Raw genomic sequence first — 26,066 nt, 5'->3', positions numbered from 1 at the left:
CACTATTTGCGTCAGCAATGTCCCAGGAACAGCTATGTCCCACAAGCAGAATGTGGAATTACTCTGAAGGGTTGCCGAATTGGACAACAGAAGAAACCCCTTTCATCTTTTTGAATTATGTCATGCAATCTCTCAATTCTATCTGTAAACAGGCAGTCAGACCTTGGTTTAACGTCTAAATCAAGAGTGAAGTGCTACCAACTGAGCCAAACTAACACCAATAGGTCATTTGTGTAATAAGATACTATGGAAGATCATTGAAGTGAACAGTAAGAATTGGTTCAAGAGTATTGGAGAAGGAAAGATTTGAGGGATATTCTGAGAAGATGGGATTGCAAATCAAAAAGGATTTTTCTGTCCCCACAAATTCTTTACTTAATATGTAAGTAGCTTGAAATTTTCAGTTACAAAGATGCACAAGCCATGCAAGCAAGGACACAAGAGAGCAGAAGAGTAATAGGAATTTCAGATACAGGAAGGGGGGAAAGTTGAGTGACACAATAAATGTTGTTTTTATCTATTTACATACCCAGATGATTTGCTCTACACATCTAGTTAGCTTTCATTCAGTGCAGAAACTGTGTAACTAAATGTTAGCAATGCCAGTTGCTGAAAAGTTCTTGTTTGCCTTCCAGCATTTGAGAAATTGTTTAAAATAATTTAGAAGATATTGATGTGTTTTTTTCCTTAGTCCTTGGCACTCACATTGTTATAACTACGTTAAAGGAAATGTAGTTTCACTCAGCTGCCCCAAAATGTTTAATTTGTCATATTTCATGCCTAAAAGCTTCTTGGTTTCTTTTCATTACCTCTTGAGTTTTATTGGTTTGAGATATTCATTGAGGTACGAGCATTTTGTGTATTCCTTTTTATTCTGATAGCTTATATTTCTTAGTGGAATAATCTCTTGTTATGAATGGAAACAATAGTTTATAGGTAGAATTCCCCATTTAAAGGGTAGCAAGACGCATCTTTATTTGATATTACTTAGAATACTACAACATGAAAAAAGGTAATTTGACTCAACTAGTATGTGCTGATGTTTTCAAAATGTGAAATTTTGGAATTGAGTGATATTGATTATCTAATATTTTCACATTCTTATTTCAATAATGTATTTATTTCTAGAGGATTATCCTAATGGAACATGGCTTGGTGATGAGAATAACGCTGAGATGCGAGTGCGGAGTCCTATCACTGCTGCTGACATGCTACATGTTGCTACAGTTTGTAGAACAGCTGAGAAAATGGCACTAACACTGTTGGACTACCTCTTCCATCGTGAGATACAGGCTGTATCCAATCTCTCAGGTCAAGGAAAACATGGCAAAAAACAGCTGGATCCTTTAATGATCTATGGGATTAGATGTGAGTGCTACATAAAAATTTCTGTTTTTTTCTCATGAAGTCATTAAATTCAGTTTTATTGTAACTGTTTCCATCCAAGCTCATTCCTGCAAAGAGGGTAAGTTGTTGACTGTTCTCAAATGTCTGATTTTAATGCCAGTTTATTAATTAGTTAGTAATAATAATAATAATCCTTGCATTTGATATAGCACTTTTCACGTCTCCTAGACGTCTCAAAGCACTTCACAGAATATACTGTAAAGTGAATTGACTGTATATTTGTGGGCGAAATAGTGGAAGGTAAACTACCACATAAGGTTTTGGTGTGTCATACTTAATAGCTTATCCATCATTAAGAACGCTACCAGAAAGATTTGAAATGCACACTGTAACCCTTTATACATGTAAATTTTTCTGACTCGAAGACAAGAGTGCTACCACTGAACCAAGCTGACACACTGTGTGTTTATGTGTGTGTGTATATATATATATAATATTTTAGATATAACATCTGTAAGCCTGGCTCACTTGGTATCACTTGCTTCTGAGTCAGAAGGTTGTGAGTTCAAGCCCCAAGTTGAGACTTGAACTCACATAGTCGCTACGATGACAGTCCAACGCAGTGCTGAGGTCTGTTGCTTTGTCTGAGAGGTGCCTTCCTTTGGATGAAAAATTAGACCAAGGTCCCGTCTGCCTGTTTAAATGGACATTAAAGGTCCCGTGGCACCATTCGAAAAGAGAAGGAAGTTTCTCCCGGTGTTCTAGCCAGTGATCCCCCAAATAAAATCGGTCATTCATCTCATGGCTGTTTGTGGGACATTACTGTGAGAATTTAGGATGCTGCATTCACCCACAAAATAGACAGTCACTCCATTTCACATTAAATTTTGTGAAGCGCTTTGTCTTCTCAACATGAAAGGTGCTGTAACAAATGCAACGATGATTATTATAAAACCGTGTTTTTATACGTTCATACTCTTTAGTATATATTGATGAGTGAACACATTTTAAAATTTATTTGACATCAGCCAGTTTGAAAAAAATCTTCAGTCAACTTGTTTAATCATTCATCTCAATATTGGTCAATATTGTTTTCTAAAATTAATAACTCTTATCTTAAGAATTTCTTACAAAATAATCTATGTTTGCATAGCAAGTAGATTCAGTAAAATGTTTTAATTTGAAAATGAGCCAGATACCACATAAAGTTCCTATATAACTAAGCTGCTTGGAGGAATTAAACCTTTAATAAATATTGTGGAAAAAAGACTGGCTTTTTGTGATAAATTAGTGCTGACAAGAAATTTAGTAGGACCAAAACCTGAATATGAGTACTGTGTCAGAATTTGATATCAGGACTGTGTGAATGGTAGCCACTGAAATTGTGGTTATGGCACATTAGTCATGGCTCATCTTTCTGGCCAAAACAAATAACAGAAGTATTTTGTAAAGTGCTGCTGAACCCTCAATAGGACAGATTATAAAAACTAACTCATACTTTTTTTTTCTTGGGGATTTAAAAAATAATATGGAAAGGTACTTGAGTTCACACTGTTCAATTTTGCAGTAAACTGATGTAGGGCAGAAAACGTGAACCTTTTTATCCATATTGAAGTAGATAAACAGTTAAACATTGTTAAGAAGAAGTCAAAGGGAGAAAAATGGCAAGGAAAAGAGAAAAAAGATGGCAACATTTTGGGCATCAAACAAACAGTGTGTTACCTTTGTGTGATGTTGATTAAATATGCTACAGGAAGTCAGTGAAGAAACACTTTTATTAAATGTGAAATTGCTATGAAGCAACATTCATAGAATTTAAAGCATAAAATACAAGAAATATTTTATACATGAAATGCAAAATGATTACATTTCTTTTAATACGTTGTCTTCTCTTGTAGGTCACCTTTTCCATAACTTTGGAATCACAGAATCAGACTGGTATCGAATTAAACAGAGCATAGACTCCAAATGTCGAACAGCATGGCGCAGAAAGCAGCGAGGACAGAGTTTGGCAGTAAAGGGTTTTGCCAGAAGGACGCCCTCTTCTTCAGTTATGAATGGAACAGGTACAAAACCAAGTAGGAATGTTACTAAAGTAAGACAGTTTATTCCAGCTTTTTTTAAAATTTATGAAGGGAACATTTCAATTGAGAATCAGTATCAAAATAGTAGTTGATTCATCAATAATAATCCTTGCATTTAATACAGAACTTCACCGTGGTGAAATGTCTCCAAACACTTCCCTGAGTTTTTCTGTAAAGTGTAATAACTTATTTTTTATGTTGTTGGCCAAAAGCAAACTGAAGATTGTGTATTTGGACGTTACATGTAGATCAAGGGTGGTCCACATGGTAATGAGCAGCATTAAATGGACAGTTTTCATAGTGACCTTCTTCACTGGCTGTGCTGATTAAACACATGTCCAGACCCACTCGGGAATTTTTCATCTCCTTTCTGCTTTGGCATAAAACCAATATTTCTCTCTCCCTGTGGAATTGGAGATTTATTCAATTGTTTTGAGAACAACTGAAATGAATTGACATTCACCATGCCTGATGATAGTCTGTTCACTCTGTTATTTAATCTTTCTCTATTGAATCGCCATATGTCTGTAGATCCCTTGAATAATGTCCTTCTTGCTAATATTTCTACAAAACATTATGAGATTCACAAACATTTTTTTGGTGTGGGGGGGGGGGGATTTTTGACCTTCAAAGAATCAGTATGAATACATAAGACCAAATGTACATAAAATGTTTCTGTAGATAATTGTGCTACAGTAATTATATTCTTTCAGCAATGGTATATTGTAGCCTGTTTTAGCAAGCTGCAGTTAAATGTATCTTTCACCCCGAGACATGTTGTAATCCAAATACATGAGCATGTTTATGCACAAAGCCGTTGTAGTTTTATCTTAGCATTCTATATTTGTGGATGAATGGTGCTAAATGTTTACCTTCAGAACATGACACAAGCTCACAGTGTCACTTGTGAGGTGTACCGGACGAATATTACATATTATATTCCTATAATATTACCTATAGATAGGACAATTTCACAAATTTGCATATTGACTGGCTAATGTTTATGATGGGGGTACATTTGGATTCCACAGGCTGGTCAAACTAGCCACATATGGTTGTTTCAGAGATGCCCAGCAGATGTTTTATTAAAAAAAGCATGATGACTTATTGACTGAGGCAAGTTGTTTGAAGATGAGTGAAAGGAACTATCTTTCACTTCCAGCACAATTTGTGGGTTAGGGAGACCGGTCTCTGGTCTGAAGTGAGCTACAAACATCATGATCTTGAGGGTTGGAAACTTGTAATCTTTGGTGGTACTATATCTCAGGATCTTGCTTGGGAAATGCGCCCCAGCCAAGAAAATTATATCTGTTTTGTCTACATTACTGGTTCTGAGAATTATTATAAGTCAGGCTTGTCTTACAGTATTTCGGTATCAGTACTGATGCTTACTTTGTAGCGAGCATAATGATGGGTTTTGTGTTTCGAAAGACTGCTGCTCAAGTTCACATGCAGAAGTTGTTCTTTGCCTCCTCCTTATGACTAATTGTTTCAGCTTCTCCTGGATAATCAGATGTGAGTTGTAGGTGAAAACTCAAATACTCCTGCTTAGTCAAGTAATTTGTGATTTCCTACCAGGCCTTGGTAGTTTGATACCTTGGTATATTTTTATTAATTCCTCATGTTCTGTTTCAGCATAATAGAAGGGCTCCCTTCATTGGTTAAGATAGAAACAAAATTAAAATATTTCCTAAACCGAACAAGTGAAATTTACGTATTTGAGATAGTCATTTTACTAGAGTTAACTACCTATGAGTTATAATATTATGCCTGTTGTTATTCTGTGATTTAATTTTCAGTCAATTGCTAATTCTTGATACATAACCATTTGTCAACTTCTACCTTTCCCATTATCTAATAATATCATAAGCCTTGCTCCCTCCGTTCAGCAGACTTCGCCCTGTTCCATGTTCCCTGCCTGGCCTGCCCCACCATCGGTGGTCGGGCCTTCAGCCTCTCTGCCACCACCCTCTGGAACTCCATCCCACATTCCCTTCACCTCTCTCCCTCCCTTACCTCCTTCAAGGCACGCCTGAAGACGATCCGCCCTCCACCCTCGCTGATCCCAAACCCCCCCACCCCCAATGCTCGGGCCTTAATGACTCTTGACTGTTCAGCGCCTTAGGCCATCCTCCTGACGTGAAAAGCACTTTACAAATGTAATTTTGTGTTGTATTGTATCAAATAGTTGGTTAGTGTTGTGTAGGAAACATACTTATTCTTGTTGGGCTATATGAACTACATTTTCTCACAGTTACTATGGATAGGTTTTCTGCCATAGTTTTAATAGTCACTGTAATTAAACCCATCTCATAAATCCTATTTATTCTTGTATGTTTTTAAAACAAATACTTGGGACATACTCCTGATGTGAAAAACACAGTATAAATGCAATGTGTTGTTCTTGTTTAGACCAGTGACATATTTGCTCGGCCTATTGGTTTAGATTTCTAACATTATTGTCCTTCTAACATGATCTTCTAAAATAAATAATTATAGTTAAGTGAGTCGGGCCTTGTAATTTTTGAGGAAATGATTCAGTTGTGAATTTACCAGATGGTGAAGATTTTTTTAAAGAAAATTGCATAGCTACAGTTTATAAAAACATAATCACTGGGATTCATTGAGGGAGTCTGTTCACTCTCTAACACCTATTTTTATGTCTGAATTTTTCCGATTTAAATACAAACTGCTGTTTTCTGTCGTATGACTTCCGAAATGTTTTAGACACTGTAAATGAAATGTGTAGACCAGCCAAATAGTTCTATTTCCAGACACCTTTTGTTTCCTTTTATAAATAGCACTGAGGGACTGCATCACCAGCCATAGTCTCTTCACTTTCCTTATTGTATCTCAGTGCCATATTTACTTATAATTCAAAGACCCCACAGAAAAATAAGACTACTGAGCAATATTGAATGTATGACATGAAAGCCGTAGTTATGCATGCTGGGATTCACTTTTGGTTTATGTTTCCATAAACCATGAAGTACTATTTTTGTTACCTTGTTCATATCATTGAGTTTAGGAGTACCAATTTATTTTATACAACCAAAACAACTTGATGTCTTTATTACATGTGGACTTAGCACTGCTGTAACCTCTGATTTCATGGTATCAAAATTTCTATTGTGCTTTAAAAAATAAATGGAACAAGTAATAATAATACCAGATGTTTCGCCAAAGATGAAAGAAATTAGCTGGAAGAAAGCATTGACTTAAAGGGACAGCTTTAAAAGTTTGATGCCCAACAACAAACAACAACGAATTACATTTATATAAGCACCTTTCACTTCGAGAGGACATCTCAAGGTGCTGGATAGTCAAGGGTTTGCACCCGAGCCTAGGGGTTGGATTTGGGGGGAGGGCGCAAAGAAGAAACATGTAATGCTTCAGGAATCAGTTATTATTTCATCACTGAAATCATCACTGGCAATAAACATCAAATCATCAAATTTACCCTTTGTATACCTTAAAATTACAGAAAGGTGAATCTTACTGTACTGGGTGGATGGGTGGGGGGGGGGTTATTATCCTGGATTTTGACATTCTGTGACAAAAATCACTAGTACACTCACAAGCTCCACTTCTCAATAAAATCAGTTATTCCTTTCAAAAATGTGCATACAGTGAACTATCCAAATTACTTTTTTTGGTATATATAAGAAATAATCTGACTTCAAGAATTTAGAATTTTAAACAAATATTCATGTATTGCCATTGAATGGTGCAGTGCACTTTAATTTCAAGAACCTAGTTTTCCATGCAGACCACACTTGTCGAATAAAAGTCCATTGATGCCAGAAATTGACTTACATGAATTGAGTTGATGAAGTAAGCATCCAGTGCAATGCATAAAAATATCCATAATTCTGCACTGTCAAAGAGATCATAAGGATATCTGGTGATTTTAAAAGAAGGAACACTGACACTAACGGAGTGAAGGTGTTCCACTGAGTTTGGGATTAAGGTATTTTGCTGGGGTAGAGCAGGATCTTTGATTCAAAAGTGATTTGTGCACTGGGGAAAAAGTATGTTATATGTAAGAGTTGATGACTAAATGTAGTAGGAGAAAGGGCCATTCAATTGTACACAAACCGAAGATGACTATTAAGATGACTAATAATCCTTTTGTTTCTCTGGTGCAATCCTTGCACTGCAGGGGGAATGCTATTGCGAACCACTAAAATATTTTGTTCCCCAATTTTCATTGATAAACATCTATAACAAAAATGGATGAGTATGTATGAAGTAGAAATATTAAAGCAAATGGCAAGGAGGCAGGAATTTGATATTAGCTGAAGCTGGTACATAGTCCTGTGGTAGAGTGGCTTGGTGGGAAAATTCTCTCTTATTCCTCAAATCCTAAGCGTTGGAGGTCTCAATCCTCACTTGGCAGAGAAAAAGGATGAATACTCCTCTACTAGATCACACCAAATGGAGAAAATATAGATTTTCTTCCTCCATTCGTGCACTTGACATAAACTTGAAATGATTCAGATTGGGCAAGTTATGAATACTTGAGAATTAAGTAAAAATTCCCAATTTTGTTTACTTGGAAATTGATTTTACATCTCAGAATTGATTTCTGCAGGTGTCTTTGAGAACCGAACAAATAGCATGTTACTGAACAAAGAATTTTCAAATCATTTATATTACTAAAAAGGGATCTAGAAATGATGTGATCCCAACATTAATGGATTACCTTTAAGATTCAAAACCTGACTAACTATTTATTTATTTATTTATTTAATCCAATCATTACAATCTGTAGAATGTTGACTTAAGTAATGAAAAACAAGATGTTAAATGTATCAAAGAACGGCAGTAAACCAATCCACATACTTGTGGATTAGTTTACTTCCACCACAAATGTGTACTGTATGGAGCCAGAATAGGAAAATGCTATGTACTGAAATCTTTCTCAAGTGAGTTGCAAGCCACTGCATTTTTTGTTTAAGACAATATAATCTTTACAACTGGTACCAAGCTTCGATGAAGTGCTGAAGTCTACTTCTACTGGGATCAGAAACGTAGTTTTTTTTTTAGTATCATTTTGATCAATCCATAAAGAAACAGTATTTTTCATTGTCCCTACAGAAGTCTGCTTTTGTACACCAACTTTTTTATTCTTCCTATCTGGCCTTCTTCACATAATTCAGAAGAACCTCCATAGATTAATTAAATTCTAACAAACCCAAAGGAAAGAAACTGATTATGACTATGTTAATTTTGCTTCTGAAAGACTTGAAGGTTGCCTATGTTGCAGTATTTAAATATCTCTTTATTAAATAACAAGTTCAATGGGAAGAGCAAGATAATGGTCAAGTGACAAGGCTGAGGTTTGGCATAGAAAGTTTACTTGTTGGAAGACTTACAAAGCAATGACAGTTAATGTAAGTGTTCACATATTTAATGTTGTACTCGTAGCCTGCTGAATAAACAGTGACTCCATATTGTTGGCAAGATAGATGCTGAGTCCTGCATGAAGACCATTTGTTTTGTTTTAAGTTCAGAAATATTTGTGGGGGCATTAATGAATTTGTCATCAGTTCTTTAGAAGGAAAAATAATGCTCATCTCATGATTGTGCTTGAAAATCTTCTATGCAATTTTATAATAATAATAGTCCTTGCATTTGGCTTTCATGTCGGGAGTGTGTCCCAAATCGCTTTGCAAGATTTAGTGATTGCATTTGTGAACAAACTTTGCAGTTAATTCTTGTTTTAAACCCTTGAATTTGCAAAACATTTCAAATTGGTAACTGTTTTATAGTTACGTTTGACAGCCATTTTGCACTCATCAAGATCCCATGACCACTCACAAAATGATTGTTGGTCAAGAGGAAAAACATTTTGAATAAGATCTTTTATGTCCATCTGGATAGGCAGACAGAACCTTGGTTTAACTATTATCCACAGGATATTTAAATCAAATAGTGGACAAATACATTTGACAATACACCCGCCTCCATTACTGCTTTTCAGAATCAGGTTATGTCCAGATATAGTTCCGCTATAATTTTGAACCCTTTTCTGGAATGAAAAAAGAATAAAGTGAATATTGAGTTATATTAAAAAGTAAAACAATGCCTAAGACTACTGTTGTAATAACCGAAGATAAAAATGTTCTATTGTTTAGAACAATAAAAAAGGTAAGTTTTGATTAAAAAGTGAAAGTCCATCGGAGTATTGTCAAATTTGGGGCTAAAATAGTAGAGAAAACTTTCACCCCATTGTCACAATAGCCCATTTGAAACATCAGACTTTCTTATACAGGATAAGTAATAAAAGCTATTACTTCAATATTGCTTGATGTTTGCTCTTTTTACCCATTTAAATCTCATGCTACCATTGAATGCCTATAAAATCTTTTAGAGAAATCGATGCAAATTATTTCAGGATGTAATAATAATAATCCTTGAATTTGATATAGCCCCTCATCACACCTTCGAGACGTCTCAAAGCGCTTCACAGAATATGCTGTAAAGTGAATTGACTGTATATTTTGTGGGTGAAACGCTGCAGCCAATTGTGCACAGCAGTGTCCCACAAACAGTCGTGGGTTGAATGACCAATTGATTATTTTTTTTTGAGAGAAAAAAAACTTAATAAATCAACAGTAAAGTTTGCCAAATCATTTTTAATTCTAGTCCTTTCAATAATTTTGTTTCACCGAGCGTTTACCAATTCTTATCAGATGTTCTCATTGAGAACTGTTGAACTGGTGGAGATATTGTCTGTAGCAACTGATAGAGAATTTACATATGTGATAGGGAGATTTGAAGTTTTAGACTGACCACAATACCTTTCTTTTCATGTAATGTTAAGAAATGCCAAGTATGCAAATACTCTTGATTTACTCCGCAACTGAATTCCTGATTTTGTTGATTTTGGTTGCACTGTAATGGGAAGTTATTGAGAAAAAGCCAGACACCTTCACACTGGGGATCAGAAAGTTGGAAAATGGATTGTTTAAGGTAACTGCTAAGTGCCTGCAAGAAACTGGCTCAGCAGATTGGTTTTGGCAGAGGACTGGGAGGACCCCTCTTCTTTGGTGCGATTGATTCATGGTTTGGGGAAGTAGGGTATAAAGTTCAAGGATTTGCTGCTTTCACAATAATTACAGAAGAGCCAAAAAAAGGAATGTATGAAAAGAACAGATGATGTGATGTAATGACATCAAATACTTTTGTTTTAATACCCTATAACTGTTAAAAATTTGGGTTACATGAAGTTTTTCTTTTGTTTGTTTTGTAGAAGGGGGAATTCAGGGATCAATGTCACCTGAAGATTTACAGCAGAGCCAGTCTCAGACTCTCCATTATGCGTTGGCAAATGCTCAGCAGGTTCATATCCATCGCATTGGGGAAGATGGACAAGTCCAACAAGTAGTAAGTATTTTGAAAACATCTGATAAATCACAAGTAAAGATTGTGTTTGAAATTGATTACACAATGTTCCAAAATCTGTGTCGACTAGCATTAATTTGCATTAGATAACTGAAAACACCAAAAGTTTTATGTTGTTTGTAAGATATGATTTTAGAATCCTGGCCATGACTGGACAGGTGTGTACTGTAGTAACGAAGAGTTCTGACTTAGATTATAGAATCATAGAAAATTTACAGCACAGAAGGAGACTATTCGGTCCTCTGAGCTTGTTCTCAGATCAAGGTTTTCATTCAATCCTACTGCTCTGTCTTAACCCATATTTCTTCAAGCCTCTATCTTTCATGTACAGATGGTTAAGTACTAAGTATTTTAGTTATGTATAACTGGGTATTTTAGAAGAGTGTTATTTTAGATTAGATGTTATTTTAAAAAAAAAAAAAATTTGTAATCTTTTTTGATTTGTAATATCGCTTTCTCTTCCTTCCTTCCAATTTTTTTCCAAACTACTGGCCGTACAGGGACACCTGCATATTGCTCAGGTACCACAGGGAGAACAGGTACAAATTACGCAGGATAGTGAGGTGAGTTTGAATTTTTTTCTACGTTCAGATTTCTGGGTAGCCACAGTTTTCCACTGACACATATATTTATTTCACTATATTATAATCAATAATAAACCCATTAAATCTGTTTATAATCACCGTTTTAGGAACCCTATAGGTATTCTTGATGGATATGTTGTCTTGTTTTAAGGATAGAAATTTGAATCATAATGCATTGTTAAACTTGACGCATTGACAAGAGCTATCCTTAAATTGAGTGGTTTCCAAGTTCAGCTGTAATGTGTTTTGGTTTGCACTGAGATTACATGTAAACAAATGTGGCTGGGATACTGACAGCATGATGACTTAAGTGATAGTGATAGAGTCGAGTTATCAGGGGTTTCCTGTGTTATGTATATATTATGACTATTTTTACTATTTAAATATTTCATGAGTCTGTGGCTTATGACTCATTAAACAACTAGTTTGAAAACCCGGCAGCTCAGGGTCTCACCATACTTTGTCTTTGTCAGACAACAAGCATTGATTCAATTTCGGCTCAATTTTGCTGTAGTTTTCATTTTGATGGTTAAAATTTCTGATATTAACTGCACTATTTTGTGCAGAGTGGGTCATTTATAAACCTTACCTAGAAACTGAGTAGTCTGGGATTAGATTGAAAGATGTGCCCTGATCAAAATAGCTCATTTTCAGGTCTTATAAATTAGTGAATATGTTTTTCCTCACAAATATTGTCTCTGATTTAAAATTAGATTCTAGATACTTATGACTGCATTTTTTAAAGTAGGTCAGTAAAAGTGAAATGTATAAAAATATTCCGATGAAATTTGTGTTAATATATTTTTTTGAGGTCTTTGAGTTCCTACTCATTGCTCTTGTCCAGCAGTAATGAAGAATGATAATAACTATTGTATCCTAGCTACACTAAAAACTCGTTTTAAGTGCTGCAAAAATGAACGTATGTTAAATTTCAAATTGATTCAATGTTGGAGTCATTTCCAAAGGAGTCCAGAGCATAGATTTTTTGAGGCTAGTGCAGCTTGGCTATATTTATGCTTAGAAAAAGACTGAATTTGAAAGCATTGGCACTAAATTGGTGTACATTATTATGATAGTGAAAATGTATTACATTGTCTATTTTTTAATTTATTGAAGATAAATCTAATTCAGCAAACTGATGACATTTAGAAAATTCATAGAAATATTTTCCCAAATCATTGCAAGAGGATTTCTGAAAATGCTTAGAATTCAGAGATGGGGTACTTATATTTATAAAATAATATAAAAAATATATTTTTTAACTGTGACTGATGCAGGCCAATGCATTATTACCAAATACTTATACTATATTTCTCTTTCACTGTGTAAGATATCATGTGAATTATCTCCATGACGCACAAGTCCAATTACTTTACCTTTACTATCTTTCCTTTACTTCCTTTTCCACACTCAGTTTACTGATACGTGATATAACCGAGCACACAATTAAACACACAATTGTTTGGGGTCTTTTTGTTCGACAACATTTTGGCTGAGGAATGCACAGATAGATTTGTCAAACCTGGGACATTGCTGGTCTATACAAATGATTGACAAGTCACCTGTTGCATTTACACTGGATCATGAAGGAGGCTTTAGTATTTTTCGAAAATCTTACTGACATATACATATTTAGATATGTAAATATTTACACAATATATAGAACTGTTTAAATAAGTAACATTTTGTTCATTTTTTTTGTATGCAGGGTAATCTTCAGATACACCAGGTCCATGTTAGTCAGGATGGGCAGGTAAGTCATTTTCAGATTATTATTATTTTCAAATTAGTTTATTTACTGGAGAATTATTTTGTTGATGTGATGCTATTTTTTTTAAACCCCCCAAAAAAGTGTATGATATAGTGTTATTATTTTATCATCAAGCATTTGAAGTCTCAAACCAATGTTTTGCAGGATTTGCTATAAACTGTAGTGACTATGCAGTTATAGGAAAACATTTGATTATGAACAACAATAATAATAATCTTTTCATTTGATATATTCAGTGCAAAATATTATAGTGTTTTTAGTTCTCAGTGGTATAGATTTTTAGGGGGAACCTTTTATTATAATTTTCAACCTTTTATCTTGATAAAGTGTAATATATGGAGTACACAACCCTGACATAAGATTGCACTTTACACAACTGCATAAGTCATGGAACAATGGGGAAAAAAATATTTGGGTGGGGGGAAAGCTCACATTGAGGTTTTTTTCCCAGCCCTGTCTGTTCAACCTCCTACCCCTACCCTCCCCGCCCTCCTGATCCCAACCACCAACTTGGGTGCGGATCCCTGACTGTCTAGGCTGTTGGAACATCCTCCTGACGTGAAAGATGCTATACGCACGTCATTTGTTGTTGTTCACTGGTAATAAACTTTTGAACATTTTTTTTGAGATATAACCTGTTGCATCAAAGAGCTTGTATGATAAAGACAATTGGCCAAATTTTTTAAAATATTTTTTTGTTGGAGTTGCCTTCTGAAAGGCAATTTAATTCTTAGAATTTTGCAATATTGAATATAGTCCAGTAGGGGGCAGCACTGAAGCACTGGGCACTGAGTGGAGAAATGCGTAGATGAAATTCATCTGTTGGATGAATCTGGATGACTCCTCACTTGATAATTAACAACACAAGCTCCATTGGCTGTGGTACCACACAGAGTTTGAGACAGAATGTAATTATTTTGTATATCCAGTCTGATCTTACTTTGTGCTTTTTGCTCTAACAGCAGATGTTCTCCATTTTGTAAATCATTTTGTAACAAACTGCAATTGGATTTAAAGAGACCACCATTTTTGTGGGAAGGTGATTTTTGTTACAATAACACTGAACACAATGACAGTTTGAGGCACAGTGCTGCATTTTGATTTATATTTCAAAATCAGTTCTTGAATATTTGCCAGTGAGTTCCAGACATTTGTTCTGTGTGAGCCTGGATAGTGAGCATCAACCGGCTTGTTGATGGAGGAACACATCAAAGCAGAAGTAGAAATTTTATATTGATCATTTAATGATCTATTCCATTCAAATTAAGGATTAAATTTAGGTTTAGTAAGTACTGTCAAATGTTAAGAACTTAACTGCAGATTTAGTTTAGGGCTAATTTCTCCCCTTACCTGAAGGCGCAAAATCCTGGAGCACAGTTCCACAGTCCTACCAAGTGGCTATTCTTTATAGAAGAACAGTTTCATCTACTTCACATTTGAGTCCAGATAGTGAGTGTTCACATGCTATTTGACTGCGTTGTGTTGGCTGGTGGGTAGGTGGCAGGGGGAGATTATGAAAGAGGAGAAATCACAGTGTAGTCACTCCACTAATATTTGAAAGCAAGTAGTTACCAGTATGTGCAATGCTAATATGAACTCAAATTCATATTTCAATTAGGGGAAGTCATGGATAAGGTTTGATTAAAATCAACTGGTTTATTATGAGAAAATAAGTTGATGTTTAGAAACAATGGATAGTGTCATATCAAAAAATCTCACTTTAGCCAGAAGTAGTGGAACAAGATTGAAGAATTAAAACTGGGAATTGACAAAACTGGTCATTATAATACTTTGACATGAGAATATCAGGATAGTGACATTTTGCTTTGAGCTGCCTGCCACCAGAGTCTTGGTTTCATGCTGGACTGATATTTTTTCAAGACACAGTTGAATGATACCCTGCAGATTGCATTATGTCGTTAAAACAATGCTGAAATGTTATGGACGATGAGGGATTTGATTCTGCTGCAGACACCAAGCTGTCAGGACCACAAAATCATACTTCTATGTTTCAACAATGGAAAAATTCCAGTTCTTGTAATAGTTATGGTCCAGTCTTTCTGTCACACTATCTAAAGTGTGTTTCATGTGAAAATAAATTATCAATCCAATGATACAAGATGCACATCATTCTTATTAGGTTGGAGGACTGAGATGAAGTTGGACTCCACTATTGTGCCTTCATAATCTGTTTTTGACCCTTTAACTGGAACAAATTAGTAAAAAGATTACTGGATATTATAAATCTAGACATAGTTTCCATGAATATCTTAACTACTTGGACCTAACAGTTATCTACAAATTAAACTAGAAGTATATGAAAAAATCACATATTTTTAAAATCCATTAATAGATAAGGTCTAAATGTGTTAAATGTAGTATTAATCAGTCAAAGAAGGAATGGCACATGGACAGTGCTGCTAAAAGTGCTTTAGCAGCAGCATTTACATTGGCTCGGGAAGTGCTACTGTCAGAAATGCTTTGAAATAAAAAGGATGAAAACTCCAGCATGTGTAGTGGGCCAAGTGGAATAGAGAATGGATCAGACACATGGAACGGGCAGACCAGCAAACAAAATTCTACTTTATTGTGCAAGTGTTTTTCTACCTATTTTAAACATTATCATTGTCTGAAAATCCTTTTTACAGGCTGTGTTTTTATATAGCTAAGGGCTAGATCACAGCTTTGACCAGGTCAACCATCCATATGATTTTTACATCTGAGACAGGAAGGGAGAGGAGGAGACGAACTCCACAAAGGGATTGTGTTCAGACAAACCTGGAAACCAGACTCAAACAACTGTCCTCTAAAACAATAAAAAAACAAGCTTTTTATATGTATAAATTTCTTTCATATCTCTTGGATGTGATCCAAAGTGATAATCCCCATTACATTGAAAGGGACTGCTCTGGACACGATTCACCTGTCTCAGTAATGTACATCACTAGAGCAGTGAAGAAGGAAGGGGGCCCTAAAATAGGAAAAATCTCTAGAATTCTTAAGAAACACTTTGTTCCATCTGTTAATAGATATATTTATGGTACTCAAAATCACTTTCCAGCAGTTACTGGATAAATATCTGGAGAAAGAATTATTACTGTTCCCTCCCTCCACCTTCCAGCTGAGATGAACAAATTTAACATTGACCAGGGATCAAATAATGATCCAGGCCATATGGTTCAATACTGCAGCAGGCCTTACATTTACTTAGTGAGCCACTTGGGGAACTTTCGGGACATATTCATTCCATTGTGCAGTATGCACAATGTGCAGGGCCAGCGATGATAAATTCACATGATCACATTTCAGTGTTGGTGGTAACCTTCTGTGTTGTAAATGTGGTAGGTTGGATATAGTCATTATCTTGAACATTTAGTTGTTGTTGGCCACCTAAGCACTGGATATGTTTGGAACTGTATTCAACCTACAGCTTATTTGACAGCTCAAAGAAAACTATAAATTTACTCTCAAATGATAGGGTCAGGACACAACAATCCTGAATTGGTTTTTTTGCCAATGTTAATACTGGTTCGTCATTCCCTGGCAGTCCGCAATCCATCAAGGCAAACTGCCACTGGAACATTCTCGGGTGGAATGGTTAAAATGAAGGCGATGTGTAAACCAGACTTGTTTCCTTTTCCAGTTACAGTATGTCACATATTAGGGTAATGTGCTTTATACCAAATATGGGATGTATTCTCAGCTTTGTTGAGATCTATAGCTAAGTTGTGTTGCTCTCTGAAATTCTTATTTTGTTTTTGTCTCTCCAGTATTGAATGTTTTGGACACTATGAAGAAGTACCTTAATTTGTTTTTTAAGTGGTATTGGTCAAGCTGTTATAGCTACAGGAGTTTAACTGTCACGTTAATCAGATAACTAAATCCTTCATCATGTAGAGCTTGGTTTCCTCTCTCTTTCCTCCCTTACCCTCATCAGCCTTTAACTCCAAACAGAAAAAAAAATCCAAAGTATTGGAAGTTGTGACTGCCACACACATTAAAATGGCTATAAACATTGAGACAGATTACTGCTTCTATGAGAATCTAAATTGATCTGAGTTGGTAAATTGGACAAATGCCCCATTTATACTGCATTGTTGTGCTTATTTGACACAGTTGTGCATCAATCATGACATTGTAGAACAGGCTCCATTTTATCCCTCTTTCAGTGAATACGTTTAAAGTTAAGGCTTTTAAAGTTATTAAACAGTGGATGGACTTCTGTCTCTCTTTAATAACATGAAAAGCGAATTAGTCCATGGGTTGTGCTCTCCTCAGCCCTCGGCAAGAGTAGTTTGAAGCAGGTAAGTATAAATCTTTTTTCCTGCTCCCAATCCACTGCTAGAATTGTTGACAAATCTCTCCAGCAGTATGAAACAGTCATAACAAGATATCTGGTATGCCCTCTAAGAAATGTTCAAATTGGTAGATCTTAAATAGCTAAAGTAATGGCTTATTAGGAACAGGGGCTAGATTTGTATATGGATGGCTATTAAACCCCAATTGAACAGGCAAACTTTACTCGAGTGATCAATAATAGGGCAGCTCTCCTGTGATACATAATAACAATATTTGTTTAGTGCCCTTCACGTCTAGATAACGTCTCAAAGCACTGCACAGCAAATCTTGTGAAGGGATATTTGCTGTTATTTGAGGGCTGGGTGTGGGCAGGGGTGGGGGGGGATTGTTGCATCTAGACTGTTTCTCTGGTTAAAAACTGATTTTATTTGATAATTTGGATACAGGAATTTGGAACTTATAGTATTTAAATATTTGAGTTTCTGAACACTAGCATTTTAATTCTGTGTACTTTTCCTACAATTTATTGTTCGTAAAATATTGACAATAAGAAAATAGGTCATTTTATTGAAAGTGGTTTTGGATGTTTTGCCAAAGATACTTTAGTGGATTCTTCTAAATCAGTGCTCTATACCTTGTTATCAGTAATCGTGCTATAGCTTGTATAGGCTTATGGAAACATAAATATAAAATTCTGTAATATTCTAGGTACCGGCGTTTTCAGAATGAATTGATTTTAATACAGTTTATGGACCATTATAAAAACAGCAAAGGGTGAGGTCCAGGAAGCATTGCAAACACTAGGGAGGGGATGTGGTCACTCACAGGGAGTTCTCACTGGGATGCATACCTACATGCTTGCAGACCAGGCTTGATGTGGACCTCCAGCTGTTGCAGTGAACAATCTCCTAAAGGTTGTAAACTATAAATGTATTGAATCCATTGGTTACATTTTGAACTATTAATAATTGAGCTAACTCAGCATTTTCATATGTCTATAATAAGCTCCATAAATCTACTAATCCCAGAGCTACTTCCTTGTAATTTTAAAAATAGAATAAAAACCGTTTCCTCTTTAAACCTTTCCTACACCACACACATTCCATAGGACAAAAGGCCAGGCAAATCCTGGATTGCTGCCATGTTACTCTGAAACCAGATGATAGAGGTGCATGTGGCTCCGCTTGTATGATGTTTTGTAATCCTCCCACTCAGGAAGTGCCTTCTTTCTTAGCATCTAATTGTGCAGTGGGTGGACAAATGGTACGTTATCTTCAGCATTGTGAAGTAATGTCAATAACTAATTGATTTATGTTACTCACTGAAACCAATCCAGCTGTAAACTCTCTTCAGCTACAGCCATTTTGCTTCTAATTTTGTAATCATGTCTTGATTTGCCCTGGAGTAACCACCTGTTGAAAATAACTGGAAAACCTAATTGTAGGTGTGTAAATTACAAGAAAGCATAGATATACTTACCATTAGAAAGCATTGTTTAAACCATTTGTCTGGACACTGAGAAATTCTGTAGCCCTGTTGTTGGGCTGCAAAAAATCTGTTCCTACAACACAGTCCAAAGCTAAGCAGGATGGCTTACTCCATGCCAATATCCACCCCCGGTATTGAAAAGGTGTAATCAATTGTCAGTCTTCTGCAATACTTATTGTAACTTAACTAGCGTGCTTTAGTGTTTAGGTCTGGTTTCTCATATTTGTGTGAAGAACATCAGAATCTTAGCTAAGCTTAATATTCTATATTACCCAAACGGTCTGCACAAATTGTCAGTGGGAAATCTTAGCACATTCTTCTCTTGCCTCTGTAACCCTCCCTAGATTGTATTGGCAACTAAAACTCCTTGCACACAGAGGTTTAAAGATAGAGATGAATGCAACTCACTGAAGCATGATTCAAGCTGTGGTAATATAGTATATTTCCTGTTAGTAACAGAGCAATTTCTCCAGCTTAATTTATCCTCAAAGCAAAAACTGAGAATCAATTTCATAAAGCATTTAATGCATTTTCCAGCTCCTTGCTGTTATTGTGCAGAATTGTGGGTAGAAGTTGGTATCCTAAACACAGTATGGCAAATTGGTACATTTTAAAAAAAAGTAATTCTTCAGCAGATGAGGCCCTGCAGAGACCAACGTGAAAAATGCTGAAAATCCAAATCATAATTGAGAATTGGCTGCATATAATTTGTGTACAAGAAGACTGGATTCTTCTTATCGGAATTCTTTGTCAACAGATTATCTTTGGTATGCTTAAGAGTTTCCAGTTAGTGCCGAATCTTTCCCCCGAGGAACACTGGCCATGTTCACACAGGAGTGAGCTGCAGAAGCTAAGGCAAGAACCACCCCCGACATTTGCATTGGGCTACTGTTAATCCCGGACAGTTTACCAATACCCGTACTGTTTGTACAGCGGGCACCACCCTACCGATTAGGGTATTGACTTACAAGGATATCAGGAGCTAAGTTCGAAGAATCCTGATCTAGAAATCTACGCTACCAAATTCCCATTAATAACTCAGGCTAAACATGAACAATCAGTTTGTTAATAAACATTAACCGCTACCCTTCAAAGTGATTTACATAAATACAATTACATACGTAGAATCTATAGTATCAAAGAAAGAAATTCAGCCCACCTAGTCCATCCTTTTTTATACTTCACATGAGCTTTCATCCATCCAAATCCCCTTGCTCTGCCTCTTCTGATACCCTTCTCTCTCACATATGCCAATATAACCTGTTTGAAGCCTTTGAAGAACATAGACGTGTTAAGGTGCTCAATCAAATACAAATAATACCTGTTGAACTGAATATTCTGTACAAAAATTGGATTTCAAATTAAATACAATTCTTCCTTTCAAGATGCCCACCACCTCATTCGACCTTAGTATCAGTCGTGTTTTTTGAAAACAGATATCTTTCATGTTCCATTCATGCCATTCAATGTATTTAGTATTTTGCTTTACTCCATTGTTTTAAGCAGCATGCAGAGAAAAGATTAACCTAAAAGTGCATTTGTAAATACATTCACTTTGCATTTGCAATAATCCCTCCAAAAACAAAAAACAATAATAAATTGGTAATTTTCAATCCACGACTGTTTGTGGGACACTGTTGTGAGCAATTGGCTGCCTCGTTTAACCCACAAATATACGGTCAATTCACTTTACAGTCTATTCTGTGGCGGGCTTTGAGACGTCGAGAAGACGTGAAAAGTGCTATCTCAAGTGCAAGGATTATTATATTATTATATTTATTTTCGCCCACAAAATACAGTCACTACACTTGATATAGTATATCCTATGAAGCACTTTGAGACATCTTGAAAACATGATAAGGATAAGGCTTCAAATGTAAGGATTATTATAATAAAGTGTTTTTAATTTTTTTTAGGTGTTGCAGGGTGCACAATTAATTGCAGTGGCATCTGAACATCCAGCCAGTACTGTAGATGGATCACCTCTTCAGGGAAATGACATCCAGGTGCAATATGTACAACTTGCACCAGTAACAGATCACAACACACCAGCTCAAGTGAGTAACTGAATGAGAGTCTTGACATCTCTGGAATCTTTGTTATATAAGATAAATTAATGAATGAGTCATTATAATCAAGGGCACAGGTTTTACGGGCACATGGAAAAACAGATGGAATTGTGGAATGAGATTAGCTGTCTGGAATTTAAATTTTTATTGCCAGGTCCCAGAAGTCATTCAGCTGTTTAACAGCTACTGTTCTTAAGAAACCATAGTTGTTAAACAACTGAGTTACAATTTCCAGTTTACTCTTCTGCACCAATTATCTTTATTATTCCTATTATCTCTATTATTCCTATTATCTTTATTATTCCTATTATCTCTATTATTCCTATTATCTTTATTATTCCTATTATCTCTGTGTCCAATGGTGCCAGCTCCTTGTTGCTCTAAATACTTCTCGTAGGTATCAAGCTGGCTCAGTTCATATCACTCTCGCCTCTGAATAAGAGGGTTGGGGGGAGCTCATAGACTAGACTGACACTCCAGTGCATTGCTGGGGAATGCAGCATTATTAGAGGCACTGTACTTCAAATAAGACTTAAAACTGAGATCTAATCTGCCTGTTTCAGTGAATGTTAAAGAACCCACTCAAACAAATAAGGCATTTTCCTGACCAATCCTCCAGATACAATTGGTCAATCACTTCATGGCTATTTGTGGAACACTGCTGTGTGCAGATTGGCTGCTTCATTCATAAATATACAGTCACTACACTTTATAGTAATTCTTGTGAAGCACTTTGAGACACACTGACAATATGATAAAGAGCTATATTAAATTAAAGATAAAGAGCTATATTAAGGGTTTCTCATTCTAAATGCATATTATTAGGTTCCCTGCAATTTGTGAATGAAACAGAATATCCTCCAAGATATTTAGAACTGATTTTTGGGTGGTCATTATGGATATGTAGTTCCTTTCTACGGGTAATCTTATAGAGATTTCAAAAGTTTAGAGAGTCACTTCTGTAACAATAGGCTTTTTTTAAACAAACTTTTTTCATACAATAGTCTCAGAAATGATTCACAAAACATCATGCTTTAATTTATCTAATAATCATTATTTGGTTTCAGTTTACATTTGAAGATTGGAAAAAGTTCATCGAAAAGTCAGGAGAAGCTTTTATTTGAAATTTGTAATAAATACTATGCTCAATTTACTAAGATACTTTTTAATCTTGTGCTATAAATAAATACATTACTGGTGAAGCAATTTTTTTGTGGAACCGGAACCCTATTACATGGTGACCAAAAAGTCGTGGTAACTACCCTATTATCTAAAACGTATATATTTTTAAAGACTTATTAGACATTGTAATGGTATCACAAGTTTTTGTTCACCGTGTATACACTTTACATTCTCTATTGCATCAATCGAAGTGGTTAAAAAAAAACTAACATTTCTAATGTTATTAGAAGATTGACAAGAAAATACCTGCTAAAATTAGGATTTTGTTTGTTAGCTGGGTACCCAACACATGTGGAAACCCATCACCATGCTTAAGAATATCTAAAACAGAGTACCAGAGATATTTATTGGAATGGAGTGCACATTCTCTCCCTGGAGGGATGCACCCTGCTTACCAAATTCCTGAGAGAATTAGGCTGGCAAGAGTATTAGGTTGGCAAGAGCCAAGGCTTGGGGATTCCAGAGAGTGTTGTTGGGATACTGCTAGAGTCTAACCAGCTAAGACTGCATAGCTAAAAAGATAGCACGAAAAATATTTAAATCAACCTTTGAACCAAACCATTATGTCAAAGTTGGGATGTGAGAGGCTATACAGTTCCATGGCCTATGTTTAGAAATGGATGAAAAAATGGTATTTGTTAACAGAATATCACGTGAAATCTGTTATGAAACCTCGGATTTTTCACTCCTGTATTGTTTCATTCTCTTTGTAGTATTGTGGTTCAGATATTAATATTGGACACTAGTACTTTCAGCGCCTTGGGATGTCCTCCCGACGTGGAAGGCGCTGTACAAATGTAATCTTGTTGTTATTGTTGTTGTACTTGGAATAGAATTGTGACTGAATTATTTTTCATCCAAGCAACTGTGACACTCGGCTGCTAGTTTGACTAAAAATGACGAAGAAAAGTGTTAAGATCTGTCTAACATCTGGTTTTCAAGCTGAAATTGAATAGTTTGGCTCTAAGGATCATATTTTATTAATTTAGGGCCAATTAAGCAATCCTCTGTACACTTTTGGAGCCAATGGAAATTTCACTTACAGCCAAAAATATTTAACCTGTTTTTTTTAAAAAAGTGTGCTTAAAGGAATATTCCAGGATATACAGTATCTCGATATTTGCGTTATCCTTCAGAAAATCTAGACTGCAATAAAAATATAAATAATTAAACTTTTATAAATTTAAAATTAAATGTCCTTGTGTGATGAGACTCCAAATTGGAGCTATAATTTTATTTATGTTTCGCCCACAAAATACAGTCAAACCACTTTATAGTATATTTGGAGTTCTGTGCACAGTTGTGATCACTATATTACAGGAAGGATAGTGTAGCATTGGAGAGAATACAGTGTTGTCATAGAAAGATGTTACTAGGAATAACTGGGTACTGTTATCAAGAAAGAATGGACAGGTTGGAGCTTTTTCTTTAAAATTGAGATGATTATAATCATGTCTGAGATTGGAAAGGCAGCATTTGGAGATTTGAGCCACAATGTTACTAAATTGTTTGGACCGTTTAATCTTTAGGTTAGAGGCAGCAATTTTCATATGGATAATAATAATACTACTAATAATAATCCTTGCATTTGATAATGCGCTTTTCACGTCTTCTAGACGTCTCAAAGTGCTTTACAGAATATGCTGTAAAGTGAATTGACTGTATATTGATGAGCGAAATGCGGCAGCCAATTGCGCACAGTGGTGTCCCACAAACAGTCGTGGATCGAAAATGATCAATTTTGTTATTGTTTTGTTTTGGAGGGATTATTATTAAGCGTGTGGAGTAAGGAAACTTGCCCAAGGTTTCGCCCTCTGCCTGGAATTGAACTCGGGTGTCTCGCTTGCAAGGCAGTGCTCTAACCACAGGATTAAGATGTATGTGTAAAAAGAAATTTGCCACATCAAATTGCTAATTGTCTCAACGAAAGGACAAAGCCCAAATATTCCAGTTCAACATTTGATTTGGAGGGGGCACTTTTACCATAGTTTCTCGGACACTAAAAAGCAAACTATTAGATCCAACTCTTACAGGCGTATATATCACAAGTGGTATTTATTTGTGTGTGTTTGTGTGTCCCAATTCCTTTTTATGTGATTAATTCTTCTCCCCACAATACAGCTTGAAGATTTTGGATGTCCACGTAATGTTGTTTTAAATCATTCAGAGAGATTTATTCTGTGACCAGACTGACAATTTGCCCCCCAAGGAGTGATAAATAAATGTATTCAGAGATGAGACTCAACATGTAAAGTTTACACATTCAGATTTAAGTTTGAAGCTTGGCACATACCACAATTCTGGTGAAGATTAGTCACAAAAAGTGTAGGAAATAACTTTGAAGCCAGTTTACTTGCCCATATTGCTAGTACATGTCAGGGAAAGTTATAATACAGTGTGGAAGCCAAGCTACACTTAACTGTCACGCTCAGGAGACTTGCTGCTGCATGTGTCTTTGACTCTGCTTGCAGCCCATCAGCACAGAAAGGGAAAGGCCCAAAATGAATATTTGTGAGTAACTGCAGTATGTTGTGTTAGCAACATTTGGTTTGTTATGGCAAAATTCAGGAAAGTCTGCCAGTATTAATTTTTGGTGGACTGAATGGTGTGGCATATACCTTGTACCTTATTCATGACTCATAATAGGAAGGTTGATGATCACAAAAATACATTTAAAGGGCAAAATGCAAATATAATTTCAAGACAAAAGTTAACAGCAAGTATAAAATAAAATATAATGGCATTTTAACCTACTATTTTCATTTTATTGTAAAGATGTTAATCCCTTTCTCTGTAGACCCATTGACCAACAGTTTTGGCATTTGACCCACAGAATCCTTCAAAGGGTCAATAGTTCATCATAAAATCATAGAATTTGGCCCACTGTGTCTGCACCAGCTCTTTGAAAAGAGCTAACAAAATCAATCCCACTCCCCCGCTCTCTCCCCATAGCCCTACAAACTTATCTTCCCCAAGCACTTCTCATATCTGTTCTTCGAGCACTTCTCATATCTGCTAAAACATGTATTATATATTTTAGTCTCATGCTGTGATGCTGACTTAAATTAGTACTTATTACATTTTAAGGTGTTTTTATTTATTATTTAATATGTTACATTACCAGATTTGTTTTATAGGAGCGACTGGTTTGTCCAAAAGTTTTTTTGCAATCGATATGTTTATGCTTCATAAAGTGAGTTTATGGGGAAGTGCCAACCCACACACACACAGAAAGGTTTTATGGGTTTATTTAAGATGATGATGTCACCCTAAGGGAAATCTAATGGTAAAATACATGGAAAATGAGTAGTTCCCTCAAACTCCCATGAGCAGAAACTTATGGGAGTAAAAACATTACTCAGATCATTAATTATAGATCTCCAGCTCAAAACTGCAAAGAGAGAGACAGTAATGCAGATTTCAAACGTTAACTCATTATTGCATATATGTTTTTCTTAAACAAAACTGATCTTCCATTTTTTTTGCCTTTGTCTTTCAGTATTAATATATCAAGTGTTAACTTTTTTCCCCCTCTTGGTTCTTGTCGTCTGATAATTGGATGTGTTTGGTGGTTGAACTTCTTGGAAGCATCCAAGATTAGGAAAGCCAGTTTATGACCAGAATGTTAACTGTTGGCATTTATAACAAATGAAGATTAATGTCTTTATTTAATCTGCATCCTTATAAGTAAAAGTGGGAGTTTTATAAGTCAGAACATTTCATGTTTAATTCAAGCATAGTTGTTCATAATTACTGGGGGATGGCAATCCAATTTCTTGTGGACCTATATCTACAGCCTATATCTCACTGTTATATGTTGATAATTCAGTAC

General features: G+C 35.6%; 1 protein-coding gene across 1 annotated transcript in view; it reads left to right on the top strand.

The window, feature by feature from the left end:
* The window catches only part of LOC103176021 (BTG3 associated nuclear protein), a 47,007-nt gene that overhangs the window by 18,545 nt on the left and 2,396 nt on the right, over positions 1-26,066 (top strand). Inside the window, exons 7-12 of the mRNA XM_042340395.1 lie at positions 1,129-1,368; positions 3,246-3,413; positions 10,690-10,823; positions 11,333-11,404; positions 13,134-13,178; positions 20,900-21,040. Coding sequence (XP_042196329.1) covers positions 1,129-1,368; positions 3,246-3,413; positions 10,690-10,823; positions 11,333-11,404; positions 13,134-13,178; positions 20,900-21,040 — 800 coding nt within the window. The remainder of the gene's footprint in view (positions 1-1,128; positions 1,369-3,245; positions 3,414-10,689; positions 10,824-11,332; positions 11,405-13,133; positions 13,179-20,899; positions 21,041-26,066) is intronic.

The sequence above is a fragment of the Callorhinchus milii genome, unplaced genomic scaffold (assembly GCF_018977255.1).
Source record: "Callorhinchus milii isolate IMCB2004 unplaced genomic scaffold, IMCB_Cmil_1.0 Scaffold14, whole genome shotgun sequence".
Classification (NCBI taxonomy): domain Eukaryota; kingdom Metazoa; phylum Chordata; class Chondrichthyes; order Chimaeriformes; family Callorhinchidae; genus Callorhinchus; species Callorhinchus milii.
This window is presented reverse-complemented; position numbering and strand designations above follow the sequence as displayed.